Source organism: Artemia franciscana, chromosome 20, assembly GCF_032884065.1.
Source record: "Artemia franciscana chromosome 20, ASM3288406v1, whole genome shotgun sequence".
NCBI classification, from domain to species: Eukaryota; Metazoa; Arthropoda; class Branchiopoda; order Anostraca; family Artemiidae; genus Artemia; species Artemia franciscana.
The window spans coordinates 21180747-21196824 of record NC_088882.1 but is presented as its reverse complement, the minus strand read 5'-3'; the positions used below and the strand labels follow the sequence as shown (position 1 = coordinate 21196824).

The following is a 16078-nucleotide window of genomic DNA, read 5'->3' as shown; positions in this document are numbered from 1 at the left end:
AATTGGATAAAAGTCAGGTGATATCCAGAGTACCTTTTCGACGTTAAACATGGGTCACTTTCTTTTTAATGCTCAGGCTCATTGCCAAAGGCAAGTTCGAAATTAGAATTACTGTAAAATAATGATGTGAAAAGAAAGAAAAGTCGGGCGAAATTCTTAAAGGGATGTAGCCTGAGAAAAAAGAAGAAGAACGAAGCAATAAAAGAAAAAGTTTCGAATGGGAAACAGCAGACAGGATGCTTGAAGATAATTGAATTCCGAAATGAAATGGCACCAAATTAATGAATAAATTAAGAGAGTTCCATAATACGAATAATTCAATTCTGAGAAAACACTAGAAAACGAAAAGCAAAAAAAGTAAATAAAAAAATCTACTAGATAGTTTAACCGGTCGTGACGAGGAGCTTTGACAAAGTAAGTACACATTATCTTGACTTGCTTAGGCATCATTAACTCTATCTCATGTTTATGATGGCGGCGTTGACTTTAAGACTTCACGATGCCTACCAACCAGTTAAGAGCGAAATATGATAGGACGATCACTTCAAATTGCAGCTAAATATGCGCCTGTCACTTCCAGTCTCCTATCCCACTTTTAACCAGTATTTATGGAGGAGGAATCCTATGCGAATTATGCACAAGTTATGGATTATACCCCTCGTAAGAACAATAAAACAAAGGGCTAGGAAGAGTTAAACAAAGCAGCGTTGCTACTGCTCAAGGACAAAAGTTAATAATGTCTTTTCCTTGCAACGCTGGATTCACCTTCCTCCTCGAAAGGTAAATTTTTCACCAAGCACAGGAATCTCGTGAGTATAGAAAGCTTATGGTTAAACAGAGACCCAAGTAACATCTGCATTTTAGATGCCATGTTAAGCAAAAAACGCCAAATCTTGCTTCAGGTACAAGTAAGCAAGTACAAGAATTGATAGAGACGACTCCGAAGAGACGATATTAACATGACCTCAAAATAGCCTTCAGTAAACAACAGGCGAAATTTCGCAAACCGTAAAAATCAGACGAATTATTTGTATACGGAAAAGAATTAGAAGAAACTTGGATTTTTAGGCGAATGGTATGGACACGAAAGCGAATGCCCTCCGCAAGAGCCTGCTTCAGCTAGAACCGCAAATTTTACAACTGTAGCAAACAAAGAACGTAGCGAACGCACATACACAACTAAGGTTACTCAAATTAATTTTGTGCGTTCATGAGTTACTTTGAATAGTATATATATATATATATATATATATAAAAACAAGTTTTTTCAACTGAAAGTAAGGAGCGACATTAAAACTTAAAACGAACAGAAATTACTTCGTATATGAAAAGGGCAACAGTGGTATAATTTTAAAAAGCTTTTGCGTGGGCTAAGGTATATTTCATATTCAATCAGCTTTTCCCAGTAGACTTCATTACTAATCTTGCAGAACCTACCCCCCCCCACTTCCCCAACCTCCCAGCATGGAATTTTCTATCTTACAGTTGAACCAAGCACCATTCTAACACCCCCGTGTATTCAGTGTGCACGTGTTATTCAGTTGCACGCAATTTTGAACAGATTTTGACTCTAGAAGATTAGATTTGTTTTGCTAATCTTTTACTATGCGTAATTCATTGAAATATTACTTATGACTTTCTATTAAATTGATTTGGTAGTGGATCTGCTGCTTTATATTAATGAATGGCATTAAAATAAGCGGGCCACATAAAGCAAAAGCAAAAATACAGGATAATTCCAAGTATTGCATATAATTCCAAGTCTAATATTATATTATACCATGAACCTTATGATATTTCAAATAGACGAATGTACACATAAATAAACCTACAATACACACAGACTTGTTACGAAAATTGTAGTCGTCCATATATTAATTCCTTTATCACTTCATCCTGGCCAATTTGTACTTCTCTTTCGATTGGTAACAGTGCAAGTGAAGAATCTTTCTTACGCCGTTATGTTGCAGTAGTACATCTTCAACCATCGAAGGCAAGAAAAGGATCTTTCAGACGACGCAGAATTTATAGGAATAGGGACGTACAGTTCAAATAAATCAAATATCAAGGAAACACACATTTCAAGCTTTTTTCAACAAAAACAGATTCTCTTTCTAGAGTGTTTTTATTTTTTATATCCTCAACCCCTTAAAAATTATGTAACTCGGACATGCAGCGTTCAAAATAGAGCTTATAGTTGTTTGCACCAAAGCTTACACTGTCTTTGTTCATTTCGTTTGTACCCGGTATTACGCGTTCAAAACGTCCAAACTGCTCTCTTCTAGCCTACTTTCAATCTCTGTAGTTAGAACATCAATAACAGGATGCAACACTGTATTTTTGAAAAACTCTAGCGCTCTCTCATATGGAACTATTGTACCCCCATCTAATTTCACTGGAACTTTATGTTTTCGGGGCAATTCAGGACCTCTAAAACCATATTGATTAGCTAATTCTGAGCTTCGAAGGCAATCATGAAGTGCCACTTGACACCCATAGCGTGTACTTTTGTAAAAAAAAATATTCTTTTTTTTATTAAATTCGCGGGTTGAAACAAGTGACGCATGGCAAAATACATGGGAATTATATATTGGTTTATATATTTACATACTAGGGAGGGGGGGGGGTAAACTATAGTGCAGCTGCAGTCAAAATGTGTTAACTACAATTACCCTACACATTATGAAGTAGGTCAAGAATTGTTTTTTAACATATGTCCTTCTCAACCGCTTCAATTCCATACTTATAAAAAATTAAAGGAGGGGGGCAATTTTTTCTCCTTTTTTCCATGGAAATATCTAATAAAATACATGTTTGAAATTAAGGGATGGGGAAATCCAAAAGGAAAATACCCCCCCCCCCTTCCCTGAGATTGGCGCCACTGGAACTGGTTTTAATAGCAACAAAATCGTAATACCATTCAATCCTCGAGATAGGTTCTTAGACCTCTGTTGGTCTGGATCCCTTCAGCACTGCCCTATGGGATAGCCTAGACCAAGTATCAAATAACTGTTAAATTTAGCTTAAAACGCAAAATTAATATAACCATAGTCCAATTTAGATATTGAAAACAGTCGAACTTGTTTCTCACAATAATGTATTTCAAGCACAAGACCTGCGAACAAGAGCAAAATTCTCCCTCGTTGATGTTACGATGATCTTGTATAAGAAGTAGATGACCTATTTCCTTGATGATTAGACGTCACAGGCAGTATATTTGTACAAATATTAATACAGGAAGCGCAATGAACCACTATTTTATGCTTTTTTTTACATTAAAAACGATCTGGGATTAATTAAAAAAAAAAATGTCTGATCGAAGTAAAGAGTGAATTTGAAGCTTTAAACGAGCGACAGTTTTAAAGTAACTTAATGAATTATGGTTTCTCTCTAAATTATTGGAGGGGGGGGGGAAGAATCCCCCCCCCCCCCTAAACAACACCACTGGTCATGGCTGCCCAATTCATGGATATTTCATTTACTACAATATACAAGGTTTGAGTTGGTATTATTATAATAAAGACAGTGGGAGCAGTGAAGATGTTAAAAGTAGAATAGTTAAGGCTCAAGGTGTTTTTTCACAGTTAAAAAAAAGTTTAGAAGAATAGAAAGATAAGTCTGCAAACCAAGATTAGAATATTGGAAGCTACAGTGATGACAGTAATCAAATATGGCTCTGAAGCATGGGCGTTCCGAAAAGCAGGTGTTCTGGGTACCCGTCTGACTGATCGTATTTCAAACAGTAGGTTGTAAGAAAAATGTGGTTCAATTCCGCTTTCTAGGGCTATAATGAAAGAAAAAGGTTGAGATGGTTAGGCCACGTTCTGCGGCTGAAGGATGACAGATTGCCGAAAATTGTCCTTTTTGGTCAACCGTCTGGGGCTACACGGAAAGCAGGTCGTCCTCGTCTGGGTTGGGAGTATGTCATAAATAAAGATATTAAAGAAAATGGGAACTTCCTGGGAGGGTGTAAAGAGGGAGGCCTTGAATAGATTAGGTTGGGGGAGGAGCGTACGTGGCTGTGTTGGCCTCAGGTGACTTGGTGTTGTAGTGAGTTATTAGAAGTAGTAGTAGTACAAGGTTTGAGTCCAAGGGTAATTTCGTATCCTTTACTCTATAGATTGGAAATCTTCGCAGTTTCGATTACAGTTTTGTAACTCAAACCTCAGGCTTGGAATTAGCGAAGTACTTTACTTTTCATAGAAATATACAAATTTAAAGAGCCTGAACAAACATTTTAATGCTAGGAAAAAAATAGGAATGAACAGTGAAATGAACTTAGAGGCAAAACAGCAAACAATTCAGAAAATATTCTCATAGTATACAGAGCTCTAAAAGCTAACATTTAAACAACAACAACACCATTTACATAAAAATTCCCATATGTTCACAAATGCTTAGTTCAGACAGAGAGGAGAAATGCGGTAAATTATATAAAGAAAAAAAAACAACCTGAGAACCCTTCCCAATGATTATGCTTCCGCTCAAAAGTTAGAAACGTCATGAAAACTGCTAGATGTTTTTCTACCGACACGTCGATCTCTCCCTTTAGCTTATCATCTGACGATAAACAGTTATTAAATCTAATATCTAAAATGAGGATCTCAACGGGAATGATATAAAACCCTGCATGCCTTCCTCCATCACACTAAAGTTTTTTTTTTACCTAATGATTCATCTAGTTTTTATTAGCAATTGTTGTTGTCCAATTTGTTTCCAGATAACAAGCCTAATCGTTCGAAAGATTATTGTTGTCGGAACTTTTTAATGGTCTTTCAGTTAGGAACAAATCCCCTGTTAGGCAAATAACTTTGTTGAAAAGCGCTATTGCGTTTTTCCCAGGACACGACAACGTTCTGAAACTAAATTTATCAAATCCGTAAAAGGAACATCGGAGAAAACGGAGAAGAAAATTTTGCACTTGATTTTGACAGGTCATTAATCTGGTAGAAGAAACTTCAAGAAATTATCTGTGAAATTATCTCTCGCTCAATCGGACAATTTGTCTGGCGTTTTCTACAATCAGCCATGACTTGATTCCCACAACTATTCGATTTTAATTCAAAATCGTTTTTAATTCAATGTTCTTGAGGACAGATAAAGTTCTAAAACGTATTTTGGAATGACCTAGGTAAAATCAACTTAAGAAAAAAAACATTTAGTGAACAACGACAAACCTCTTTTTTTCTCATATTTTGGCATTAATTCTTGTCTATAGAGAATATGATTGAGCATGTATAAAGTTGAGAGCATATCAAGTGCTTCTTCAAAAATAATAAACTGAAATTTATTTCAGAATGACTTCTTAAAACTCAATTGGTAGCGTAACCGTTTTTCCTTTCTTTAGTTTAGTCCTGATTTTGGCAGTAGCCGCAACGTAATAAAAACCGAATTACGATCCATAGTATCCCAAATTTAAAAACAATTTTTATAGAGAAACTGCCCAGTGACAAATGATTTTTTTGTACAACTATTTCAAAAATAGTTATTTTGATTCATACCTAACAAAACAAGAAGTTGTAAGTATGAGAGGGAGCTATTAAACATTTCGAAAAAATACTAAAAAAATGACGTCTAATTGAAATAAAAAGTACACCACTGAATTCACCCTTACCAAAAAATCTTAACCCAAGGCTTACAGTCCCCTGCATGAAAAATAAGGTAAACAACGTTTTTGCATGGGTAGCAGTAATATTTCGTATTGCCAGAGGTTACTATCAAATCAGAGCTCATAGAACATTAGGAGAAGGCTCATTTTAACAGAATAAATGAAAAAGAAGGAATCAAAATAAATTGCACGGTGCAATCATTTTTGCTATATGACGACAAAATCATTCTGATTTTCACATGTTTTTCCGTCGATCTTGGAGAACACACAAAACAGTAGTTGAATTCCATCCCTCTTCGTCTAGAAATTTAGCTTTTACCCAATCAGTCTTTTTAACAGGTACTCCTTGGTGTCTAAACTAAGCATAAACGTAAAAAATTCAGTGATAAGAAATGAAAAGAAGAAACATTACCAATTACGTAACTTGAGTTGTATAAAAAGAAAACACAATTTTTGGTTCAAAGTTTTGTTTGTGCTTCTGGAGCAATATTGAAATCATCTTTTCGCAAACTCCAGTGTTTCTGATATGAAAAAAACGTGGTTATATTAAATCAAGAAGAGTAATTAGGTGATTTTTTTTTTCTGACATCCATAGCTTTACATTACTATTTATTTCACAAATTCAGCTTTTAACTTCAGAAATTATTCTTACTTTTAGGGTGCATGGCGAAAAACAAGCCTCGATAATCATTGCACAAAAACTACAAAGGACATTTTGCAAAATAGTTTAAAATTTGAAATTCAACATATGAAACTGCAACAAAAAAAAAGTTTAATCCAAAGCAATTGAGTTCCGCTAGAAAAAATAAAAGAAATCCCGAATTCAGCATAAACAAAAATATAAGGATTATGCATTTTTCAAGAACAAAGCAGCTGAATTTTATTCCTTATTGTAATTATCAATTTCCTACTTTACAAAATGCAGAAATTGGAACAAAATAATTATAATCTATTTTCGGTAATCAATTGCAGCAATATACTTGTTTACCGATATTATTTTATTGAAAAAAGATGTCAATGTGTATCACGATTCTATTGAAGAATCATGCAATATAAAAAAAACAACTCTGGACAGTTTCTTCTTTTCATTTTCAACATTATAACATTTATCTCCGATTTAGTAAATAAATCTATTGGAATTGACGCAACCTTCTAGAAGCACGCTGTTTATCAAATCTCATTTCCATCTCCTCTAGAATTTTTGGCGTGTACCGGACGACAAGCTTTACAGAACCTATTGCTCGCTTCAAGAGCTCCACAGCTTTTTCATGATTTTCACCTTCCACACACTGAAAAAGAAACAGCCAAGTTAGCAAATGACTATTTATAGAAGGCGAAAAAAAAAAGAGTTCATGAATAAAAAACAACAACAAGAGTTCATGATATAAACCGTTTTCTTCATACTAGGAAATCATAGTTCAAGGATAGGAGTGGTAACAATATTATTCCGGGTTCACATACATGCGTTTGTTTTTGGGACACAAACCCCCCCCCCCCCCCATGCACAGCATATGCTCATGGCACCCGCAAAAAAATTGCACAAGATAAAGAGAGAAACATTGGACCAATTAAGAAAAAGGAGTTCCGCATATGTTCTGATGACAAGATGTTGTCATCTTATTCACACTTATTTTTATTCTTTTCACCTTATATATTTTAAAAATTTATGTAAAATTCTTTTTTTCCCTCAAATACAAAACAAACTTTTATCGTTTTTTTTTTCTTTTTTTATCTGTAATTTTTTAGCTACACTGAATGCACTCCTCAGTCGTCACGTTGGCTTTTACAGTTTCGAGTAGTTTTAAGAGGGGGGCATCGACCTTATATCATGGGATACATGTCATTTTCTTTTCAGGCCAAACCTGAGGCCTTTTCCACTGACAAACCGAATTGTAAAATCACAATCTGAATTATAAATTTGCTGTTTCGCTGATAATCCAGACTATGAAATTTCTGTTCCACTGACAATCAGGATTGTAGTGGATTTGGAAAGATTTTGGATTTGAATTGTTGATTTTGCCCAGTCGTCAATTGAGCTTACAAACTTTGCTGTTCCACAGACTGCGATTCAACAATTCAGTTTTATAAGCTGATTCCATGAGCTTGTTTGTTCCATTAATAACTCTCAATCGTGTTTTAATAATTCGCTTTGTCAGTGGAAAAGGCCTTTGGTCTGCATAATTGAGGTAAGGGTCACACTTTTGAGCAAGTTTTTATGATCAGTTTTAACATCTTTTAAGGTTGACAAGAACTGCTCTACAACAACGTCCGAAAATGGGAGGGCCAGGAGGTATTGGATAATACTGACTATGTTAGAGAACCTCCGAGTACCATTTGGTGTTTTTATAAAAGCCACGTGACGCCAAAAATAACAGATATCTGTCACATTTGGAAGATTAAAAATCAGTAGACTCTACCATTCCTCTATTACCTTTCTTCTATCCCACGACGGTGCACTATATCTCAGTAGAATCTTTTGCCGAAGACCAATTGCACCTATTTCAAAAGCTTTCGTAGGTTCAAGGATCTCACAAAACGTAAACAGTTCGTCCTCAAACAAGAATCGCTGCTTGATTTGCTTCGCCGCCTCCACATATAACTTACGAGCACATTCATAGATGACTTTCACTTAACGTTCATCTGCTTTTATACTCGGATTTGACTGCAAGGTTTGACGAGAACCGTGAGCAGCCATCCCTAAGTACACATTTTCAGCTGGAAAGTATTCACTTCCTTTGTCAGGGTCAAGATTCAAAGGCGAGGTTGATCTAGTGTAGCCAGTGTTCATGAAATTCATGGTCAGGCATGTCCGTAAGACTGGCCATGGAAGACTAGCGAAGGTCAAGCAGGCCAAGCAGAAGATTAAAATCTGTAAACAGCTCCAGAAAATAGAGCTGGAACTCAAGTTGAATCCGAAGCAGTGGATTTTTCGGGCCTGCAATACACTGTCATATGCGTGGATTGGATCCTCAGCTGCTACTCCCTGAAAGTAGCTACTAAGTGCATCCCAATATCTTCAGCTTTATACAATAGTCGCTCAAAGCACATCTGAAGAGACAACCAACGTGTCAGACCTGGGGCAAGCACATTCAGGACAGTGGTATCTTTAAATTTCTGGTGCAATTCGAACTCGGAGCGGCTGTTGGCTCAAGCTCAAGTGATTGTACATTGTGCGACACAAATATTCAAATCACTTTGGCAATTGTTTGCAAGTATAAGAAGCAACTAAATGAATTGAGTGACTGCTGCCCTTGACAAATGGGGATTTGCCTTCGATTTTGCTTACAACCAAGTTATCACAACCAAACATAGCATTAAACGTATCCGCACAGAATCCAACCTAGTTCTCTGTAGGTATATTTTTAACTTGAAGAACATCGCAAATAAGGTTGAAAATGGTTTCCGCTTTCCCATCACAACACTCAACTATATCAGGGGAGTCTACTTGTATTTCAAACACATTATTGACGAACAAAACTGCAACAAATTTTCAAAAGTTTTGCCTTCCTTAAACTAGTGATAGGATATTTTTTAATCACTAAGAGAACAGTCCATCTATTTCGCTATTTGAAAATCCTTCTCCAATAATAAAAAAGAAAACCTAGAACAATTAAAAATCTGACAAACATCCGTTTTTGACCAAAAATCTGAAAAAAATTCCGACATCTAACACAATTTGTTTTGTCTGACAAGAGGGCCAAAAATCTGACAATGTCGGAAAAATCCAACATAGAGGAACCACAGTCAACAGCTCACTTTCAGAATTTTTATACTATTGTAAATTTTCAGAGGGTGTATGTTTTATCTATTGTATAGCAGTATGTGTGCAACTAAAAGCTCCATGGGAGATGGAAATACTGTGTGTATCCCAAACAACCGGATACATATTATTCAAAGCTGAGCATTTCTGGTTTGACATTTTTGTTGCAAAGCTAAGGTTTAAAAAAAATCAAACCATTATGTTTTTTTGTCATAAGTCTTCGGACATTCGATTCCTTAGATACTTACAATACCGTTAACAGACAGGAGTTGATCTCCCCGTTTTAATCCTCCATGTCTATCAGCAACTCCACCTGGAATAATCCTGGAAATGTAGATTGGAGAATTCTGTTCCCTACCACCCATGACATTGAACCCAAGGCCTTCCTCTGTTTTCGGAAGTTCGATCACGCGAGGATGAGCATGCCCTTCACTTGCGGCAAATGCAGCAACCGTAGCCTGAAAATAGCGAGTAAAGCTGAAAGAGGAGAAAATGCTACACTAATTGTAATAAAATAATAAGTTGACATACACATCTATCGCTTTTACTTTGCGGAAGAAGCATATGTGATGTCCTTTTCAAGCCTGACTATAAGGCTTTTTAAGCCTTATAACAAAACTACAAGCCACGAAGTTTTGAAAACCAGCAGAGTCATTCTGATAGCCACTAAATATTCAAGATGCGTATTATAAAACCGCGATGTGCATTTGTTACAAAACTGTAGTGCGCAGTGTGCAGTAGCGTGCATTTTGTAATTGTGATCAGTGATCAGAAACAGTCATAGGGTTAGAGAGGGTAAGATAAAAATCCAAATCACAATTAATTCGATCAAATAAAATTACATACAGCTATGCATCCCATCGGTATGAAGATCCTTCACGTGGCAAAATCTTTGCTAAGAATAATTTTGCCAATCTGTCTTTTTAAATAAAAATAAATCCACGTTAACTAAATCACTTGCAATTCTGAATTTTGCTTTATTCGTGACTAGTATAAAAAGACCGGTTTGCAGATCCCTTGGGTAACAAAAAGCCTGTTCTACGTCTTTCTCTCCCGTCCCTCTGCTCACTTAACGAGCTACAGTCGGCTGCTAAGACCTTTCATTTTCGCTTCAGTCTCATGGCAGTCTGGTCCTTCAAACTTGTGAAGGAGACTTTGCCTTTGAAGAATTACGAAGATCTCCATACACAAAGTTTTCTTCTTCTTCCGTTTGCTACAGTGGGGCCACTCTACAGACGCAAATTTTTTATATTATAAAAATCTAGAGCCTTCTGCGCTTTCAGTAGAGTAGTTTCTTTCTGATCTCTATAACCAATTCCCTTTTTCGTTTTAGAATGGTTTACACGAAAGGTTATCCGCACAAAAGCCCTTATGCCAAAGACAAGCGAAAAAGGCCTGCTTCACCAGCCTTCAGCCCCTAGCACTCGTTTTTATTAGGCAGACCTTAGGCCTTCAACCTTCGGAAATGAAAGATCGCTTAGCTCGAGCCTTCCACCCTCGGAAAAAATTTTTCCGCCTCTAACTGATCACTTCACTCGCAACCGTTGACAGCTCAGGCCTTTGACCTTCGCTACGTTTGAATTTCCCTTATATAGCTGAATCGCTAGATTTCCAGAGACTAGAAATGAGTCGTTTTTTTAAGCTTTTTTCTTCCTCTTTTTAACGAAAATTTTAGTCGTTTTTGCGAAGTTTCAGAAGTTTTTTTTTATTTCTAATCATTTAAAGATGGCTTACACTGTCTTTACGATGACACTCCACGTGATGTACCGGTGCAGTTTTGAGGGACCCAAAGCTACATTGTAAATTATGAAAAAGAGGATTCTCTTTTTAAATTCTGATTTTTTGTAGAATTTCAGTATTCTTTTCTGGATTTTTATACCAAATTTTGTAGATAGTTTAAACATGATACACATTGGTACAATCCTCCACGCAAAGACTCTTCACGCAATTTAAAGTAATGTGTAGGGTGTGGTTTCAGCATCACACTCTAAATTGTAAGACTAAGAAATATATTATTTACTCTCATTAATCAATGTTTTACCTAGATTATAATATCTGTAAATTCGCAACGTCGGTTCAGCATTGTCTACCTCAACAATAATTTAGCAGTTAATTAATGACAGTTATATATTTTTTAACAAATTCTTTATAGCAGAAAGGGTATCTCTAGAATTATAGGATCGCGTCAGAGTTCTGGTTGGACTGAACAGTATTGTCTGAAAGTTTGTCCTTTCGGATCAGTCCTGATAATCATATCCTCGTTTTGCATTGTATAGACAGAGTATGGAGGCAGTACGATGACAGAGATAATCTAAGAAGATCATCAGAGAAAATGCAGCCAAACACCGAATGAAAATGGCCACATATCACATTTCTTGGTAACGACTTGTAAGTAGCGAGTAACATCAAAATAATCAATTTTTATATTGGTTCTAAATATATAAAAATCATCAAGTTGAAAGAAAGCTATCCACCAACAGATACGAGCCTAAAAAAATTGAGTCTGATTTTCGAGACTGCAGAATCACGGAGTAATGTCTTTTTTTCGAGGGGTGATAGCATGGAACCCATAGTCCTAGTACATAGAGAGACCGCAGAGCTTAAGAGTTTTAAGAGATTCAAGCAGAGATTAAGAGTGTAAGTGTTCTTTAAAGTAGAAAAAGAGATTATGTCATAGCAAAGTAACGTTTGTTACCATTCTGGGGCGCAGCACGCCAATTATGGCCCAAAGAGGGCCACGAAGCTATGATGTAAAAATCCTATGATAACCATTGGATTTTAAATTATCGAAAAACTATTCATTGACCTTACTGGTTTCGGCGCATTCATTCAGATTAATATGGAATATTTGGAGGGGGGGGGTGTAAGTGAACCTCTTATCTCACTTCATTCCCCAAAAAATTATTTCTTCGCAAACAATGTGGGTCTCATGATTAGCTTGTTGGCGGAGTTTCAAGAGTTGGTTAATGATTCTCCTGTATCTCAAAGACAAATGGCCTCACGATCAGCAAATCAAATCAAAAGTCATGAAAGCAACCGCCCTAAACCCCCAAGATATCCAAGTAGAGGGTGAAAACATCAATACTATTCCGCTGCCTCAGTTCTCTTATAACACCGAACGATGCTGCAAACGCAGACATAAGAGTACGAATAGGAAAGGCAGGGCTGTATTTGCAAGAATGAAGAAGTCCCTCAGAAGCAGATATGAAATTAGCGCAAAAACAAGGATGAATATTCGCAAGGCAAATTTTTGGTCGATCTTGCTGTACACTAACGAAACCTGGCCTTTAAAAGCCGAAGAAACATGATCATTGAATCATTCAATCTCGCTGCATGAGACACGTGGTACAAGTCAGCCGATGATCTCGTAGCTCAAACGTTGAGGTTCATAGGCACTGTGTCAGGGAAGACCCAACAATCATAAAAAAAAACAACGACAGAAATCTCTGGGACAAAAATGCGACGGCCACCAGGAGCCATTACTTTCATGCCATTAAAAATCAAGACTTGCTCCTACAAATAGGTTAGCAGCTCCCAGAGATTTCTCAACGACAACTGTCAAAGTAGAATCTGGCCGTTTGTAAATTACTATTTTTCCGGGAAATAAAAGAAAATTTTCAAAAGTTTGAAGCCGGTTTCGGAGGGATTAGCCCCGCGAATTCAAACATATGTTTATGCATGAGCAGTAACTCCATGGAACTAATTGTGAAAAAAAAAACCCCAGATATACATTACTGGTTTTGATTATAAGGTGCTGCTAACACTGGCCTGCTAAAAATGCTTTTTATATTCTCTCTGTGTTTATGTACGATTTTTTCTTTGAACTGAGGAAGGGTTGAATTTAAATCAGAAAAAGGATTAAGAACAATGAATTGAAACGAACCCGTTTTCCGTTAAACATATTACCATGATCTTAACGAAAAGAGGGAATAATTTCCAATTTCATCAGAGAGGTATTCAAAGTTTGCGATTGGTTAATTTAAAAACCAGTGCAATCTGATTGAAGATATCTTCCGAATATTTGTGTTTTTATTGAAGTACATGAATTTAGAAAATTCCAACACCACAATTCTTGGGTTTCTAACCCAGGTCTGGATTTTTTTTTTTTCGATCTACAATTCGAAGTTTCAGTCCCTTGAAACCAGAGTTCTTTCCGTAATTAATGATTCTGAAAAAATAATTTCTTTTACTATTACGGGGAAAAATACTGAAAATGTAGAGAATATATTTAAGGCCCTTAAAGGGTGTATACTCATTGGCTGATCATAATATTAGCCCCTTATTCCATAATCCTAAGCAAAATTCATCCTAACAGACATGAGTTCAATCTGTTTCTTGAATTCATATTTCAAATCTATGAGATCTATGCTGGTTGTCAAATTTGTTCTTTATTTGCAGAAGTTTTAATATTATTTAGAAGTAAATAATCACCCACGATTTCTGACCCCCCCCCCCCGTCCTTGCCAATAAAGACAAGTAAACGATTCACATTCAAAATTAAAAGAAAATGGCAAGATTAAGTATGACAACAACCCAGACTCTATCACTGATATTGTGCAGTGAAGTTACTACAAGGGAAATACCAGCCTTCCTTATAACTAGCAAGTAGCAGGAGTCTACTTTCAGTCAGATATGCCACTTTCCCAGTTTACCAGGCAAAGTGTAGCGAACTACAATCAAACTTTACCTTGTTGCCTTTACTGAATACAACACCCTTGAGAATAGAAGCCGGCATTTACCATGATCTTGGATATTTGCTAGGATCTTGCCATAAGAACAAATTAAAGGTAATGATTGAAAAACAAGCAACCCCCTTCAGAGATAAACTTAAACGGGGAACAATCAGACGACAGTTCTACTTACCTCATTCTATTGCTCCTACAGATCTATCTATTTTGTCTTGGGTCTGGGACTTTCCCAAATAAATATACAGTTTGAATCGATGACAGAAAAAGTAACACCCCCGCAATATGTAAAAAAAAAAGTTTGTTGAGCTTGACACTGCTGCTACTGCTACGAACAACTCATTGTAGTACCGAACCACATGAAGCCAATGCACGCTGCTCCTCTATCTAAATCTATTCGAAGCTTCCCTCTTTATACCCTCCCAATAAGTCCCAGTTTCCTTACTGTTTGACATCCGTTAAGTCAAACGGGTGCACAAAATATTCCGTAGCCAATTCCTCTGAAAAACATCTAAAAAATCCATCTCCGTCTTCCAAAGCACCCACGTTTCAGAACCAACCGTATCTGGCCACTGTCATCACTGTGGCTTCCAATAATCTAATATTGGCGTTCAGAATTATCTTGCCATTCTTTTAAACTTTTTCCAACTGTGAAGAAAAACAAAACACCCTGGGCCTTTGTTATTCTACTTTTAACATCTTCACAGCACCCTCCGTCTTAACTAATAATACTAACCAGGTAAGTGGAGCTAATCGATTCTCGCTACGCAGCATTCCCTTTACACCTTCAATTATTCCTAGTCTATCGACTTAATCTTCTTAAGGCTGGACGGACTCGCAAAGAATCTTCCTATACCTCCCATGTTAAACATTTGGAGTTTGCCTGACGTTCCTGAATTAGTGATTTTGGCGGTTTTTATGTCAATAAAAGTAAAAAAATCTGGTGAATATTTTGGCATAATCAAATCTTAAAGCCGACAATTATTTTTTTTATAATTCCAAAATAATTATAAAACCTGTTTCGGGTTTGCATTCTAGATTGCTATGCTTGACATTGTTGTAGTGGGGTATCAAAAAATAGAGCAAAAAATTTTCTATTCATCAATAAGAAGCTTTTTTCTATAATATATACCTCCTGGCTGCAGTCCCTTCAAATACTTTACATATTTGTGTTCCGAAATCAAAATTTCCCCTCAAAAGGTTAGATTGAGCTGTAATCGGAGCATCTAAGAATGCAAAAATTACACCAAGGGGCTAACCACTCGGATTGTTCAGGAGCGATTCAGTCAAGCATTATTTAGTTCTAACCTGTTTAAACAGAGTCTAGAGAAGAAGTAAGGTGCAGACACCAAACTGCCGGTTAATGAATATATAAGAAAATTGTATTGTATAAATAATTAAGGATAAGCTGCGTCTAATCCTAGAGATAAATTGAACACAGCACAAGGGCCGAATAAGAAGCAATGGTTTTATTTTAAAAAGATTGATCTATCGTTTTGGTTTAATTAAAATAAATTCAGGACAAATTTATGTATTGTAGTATAAGTACAATTTTGCATAATCTTCGTACTGAAATAAGAATTAAAAATATATAAAACAAGCTAATTAATAACTAATGAATGAAACAAAATAACTAATGAACGAAACAAAATGTCCCCAGAATATTTAAATTTGTTATAGCAAAACCCGAGTCTTGCTGTAGAACTACCAAAGCAAACTACAAAAGCAGTCAATGACCAGTCTCAAGTCCAAGGCCTTTCCATGAAACAATCCCACCCCTTGGTAAATAAACCCCAATAAAAATTACCCATACTAAAGCAGTCAAATGACCAGTCTCAAGTCCAAGGCCTTTCCAAGAAACAATTCAACCCTTTAGTAAGTGAACCCCGATAAAAATGGTCAAAACCCTAATAAAGTTCTTATATAGTTCTTGTTATTGACCACAGTAACATGGGAAAAAAAAGAAATATACGAGGGCTCCATTTGCCAAATGTGCAGGCCCATCGTGAAAAGTTGAAATTAAAT

At 36.3% G+C, this 16078-nt stretch overlaps 1 protein-coding gene across 8 annotated transcripts in view; it reads right to left on the bottom strand.

The window, feature by feature from the left end:
* Positions 1–4214: 4214 nt before the first annotated feature.
* LOC136039886 (protein lin-7 homolog C-like) overlaps positions 4215–16078 on the bottom strand; it is a 34776-nt gene continuing 22912 nt past the window's right edge. For all 8 annotated transcript variants that reach the window (XM_065723853.1, XM_065723855.1, XM_065723856.1 and 5 more), the window contains 2 exons: positions 9617–9826; positions 4215–6897 (listed from right to left, as the gene is read on the bottom strand). In XM_065723853.1, the coding sequence (XP_065579925.1) occupies positions 6739–6897; positions 9617–9826 (369 nt within the window). In that variant the 3' untranslated portion in view covers positions 4215–6738. The remainder of the gene's footprint in view (positions 6898–9616; positions 9827–16078) is intronic.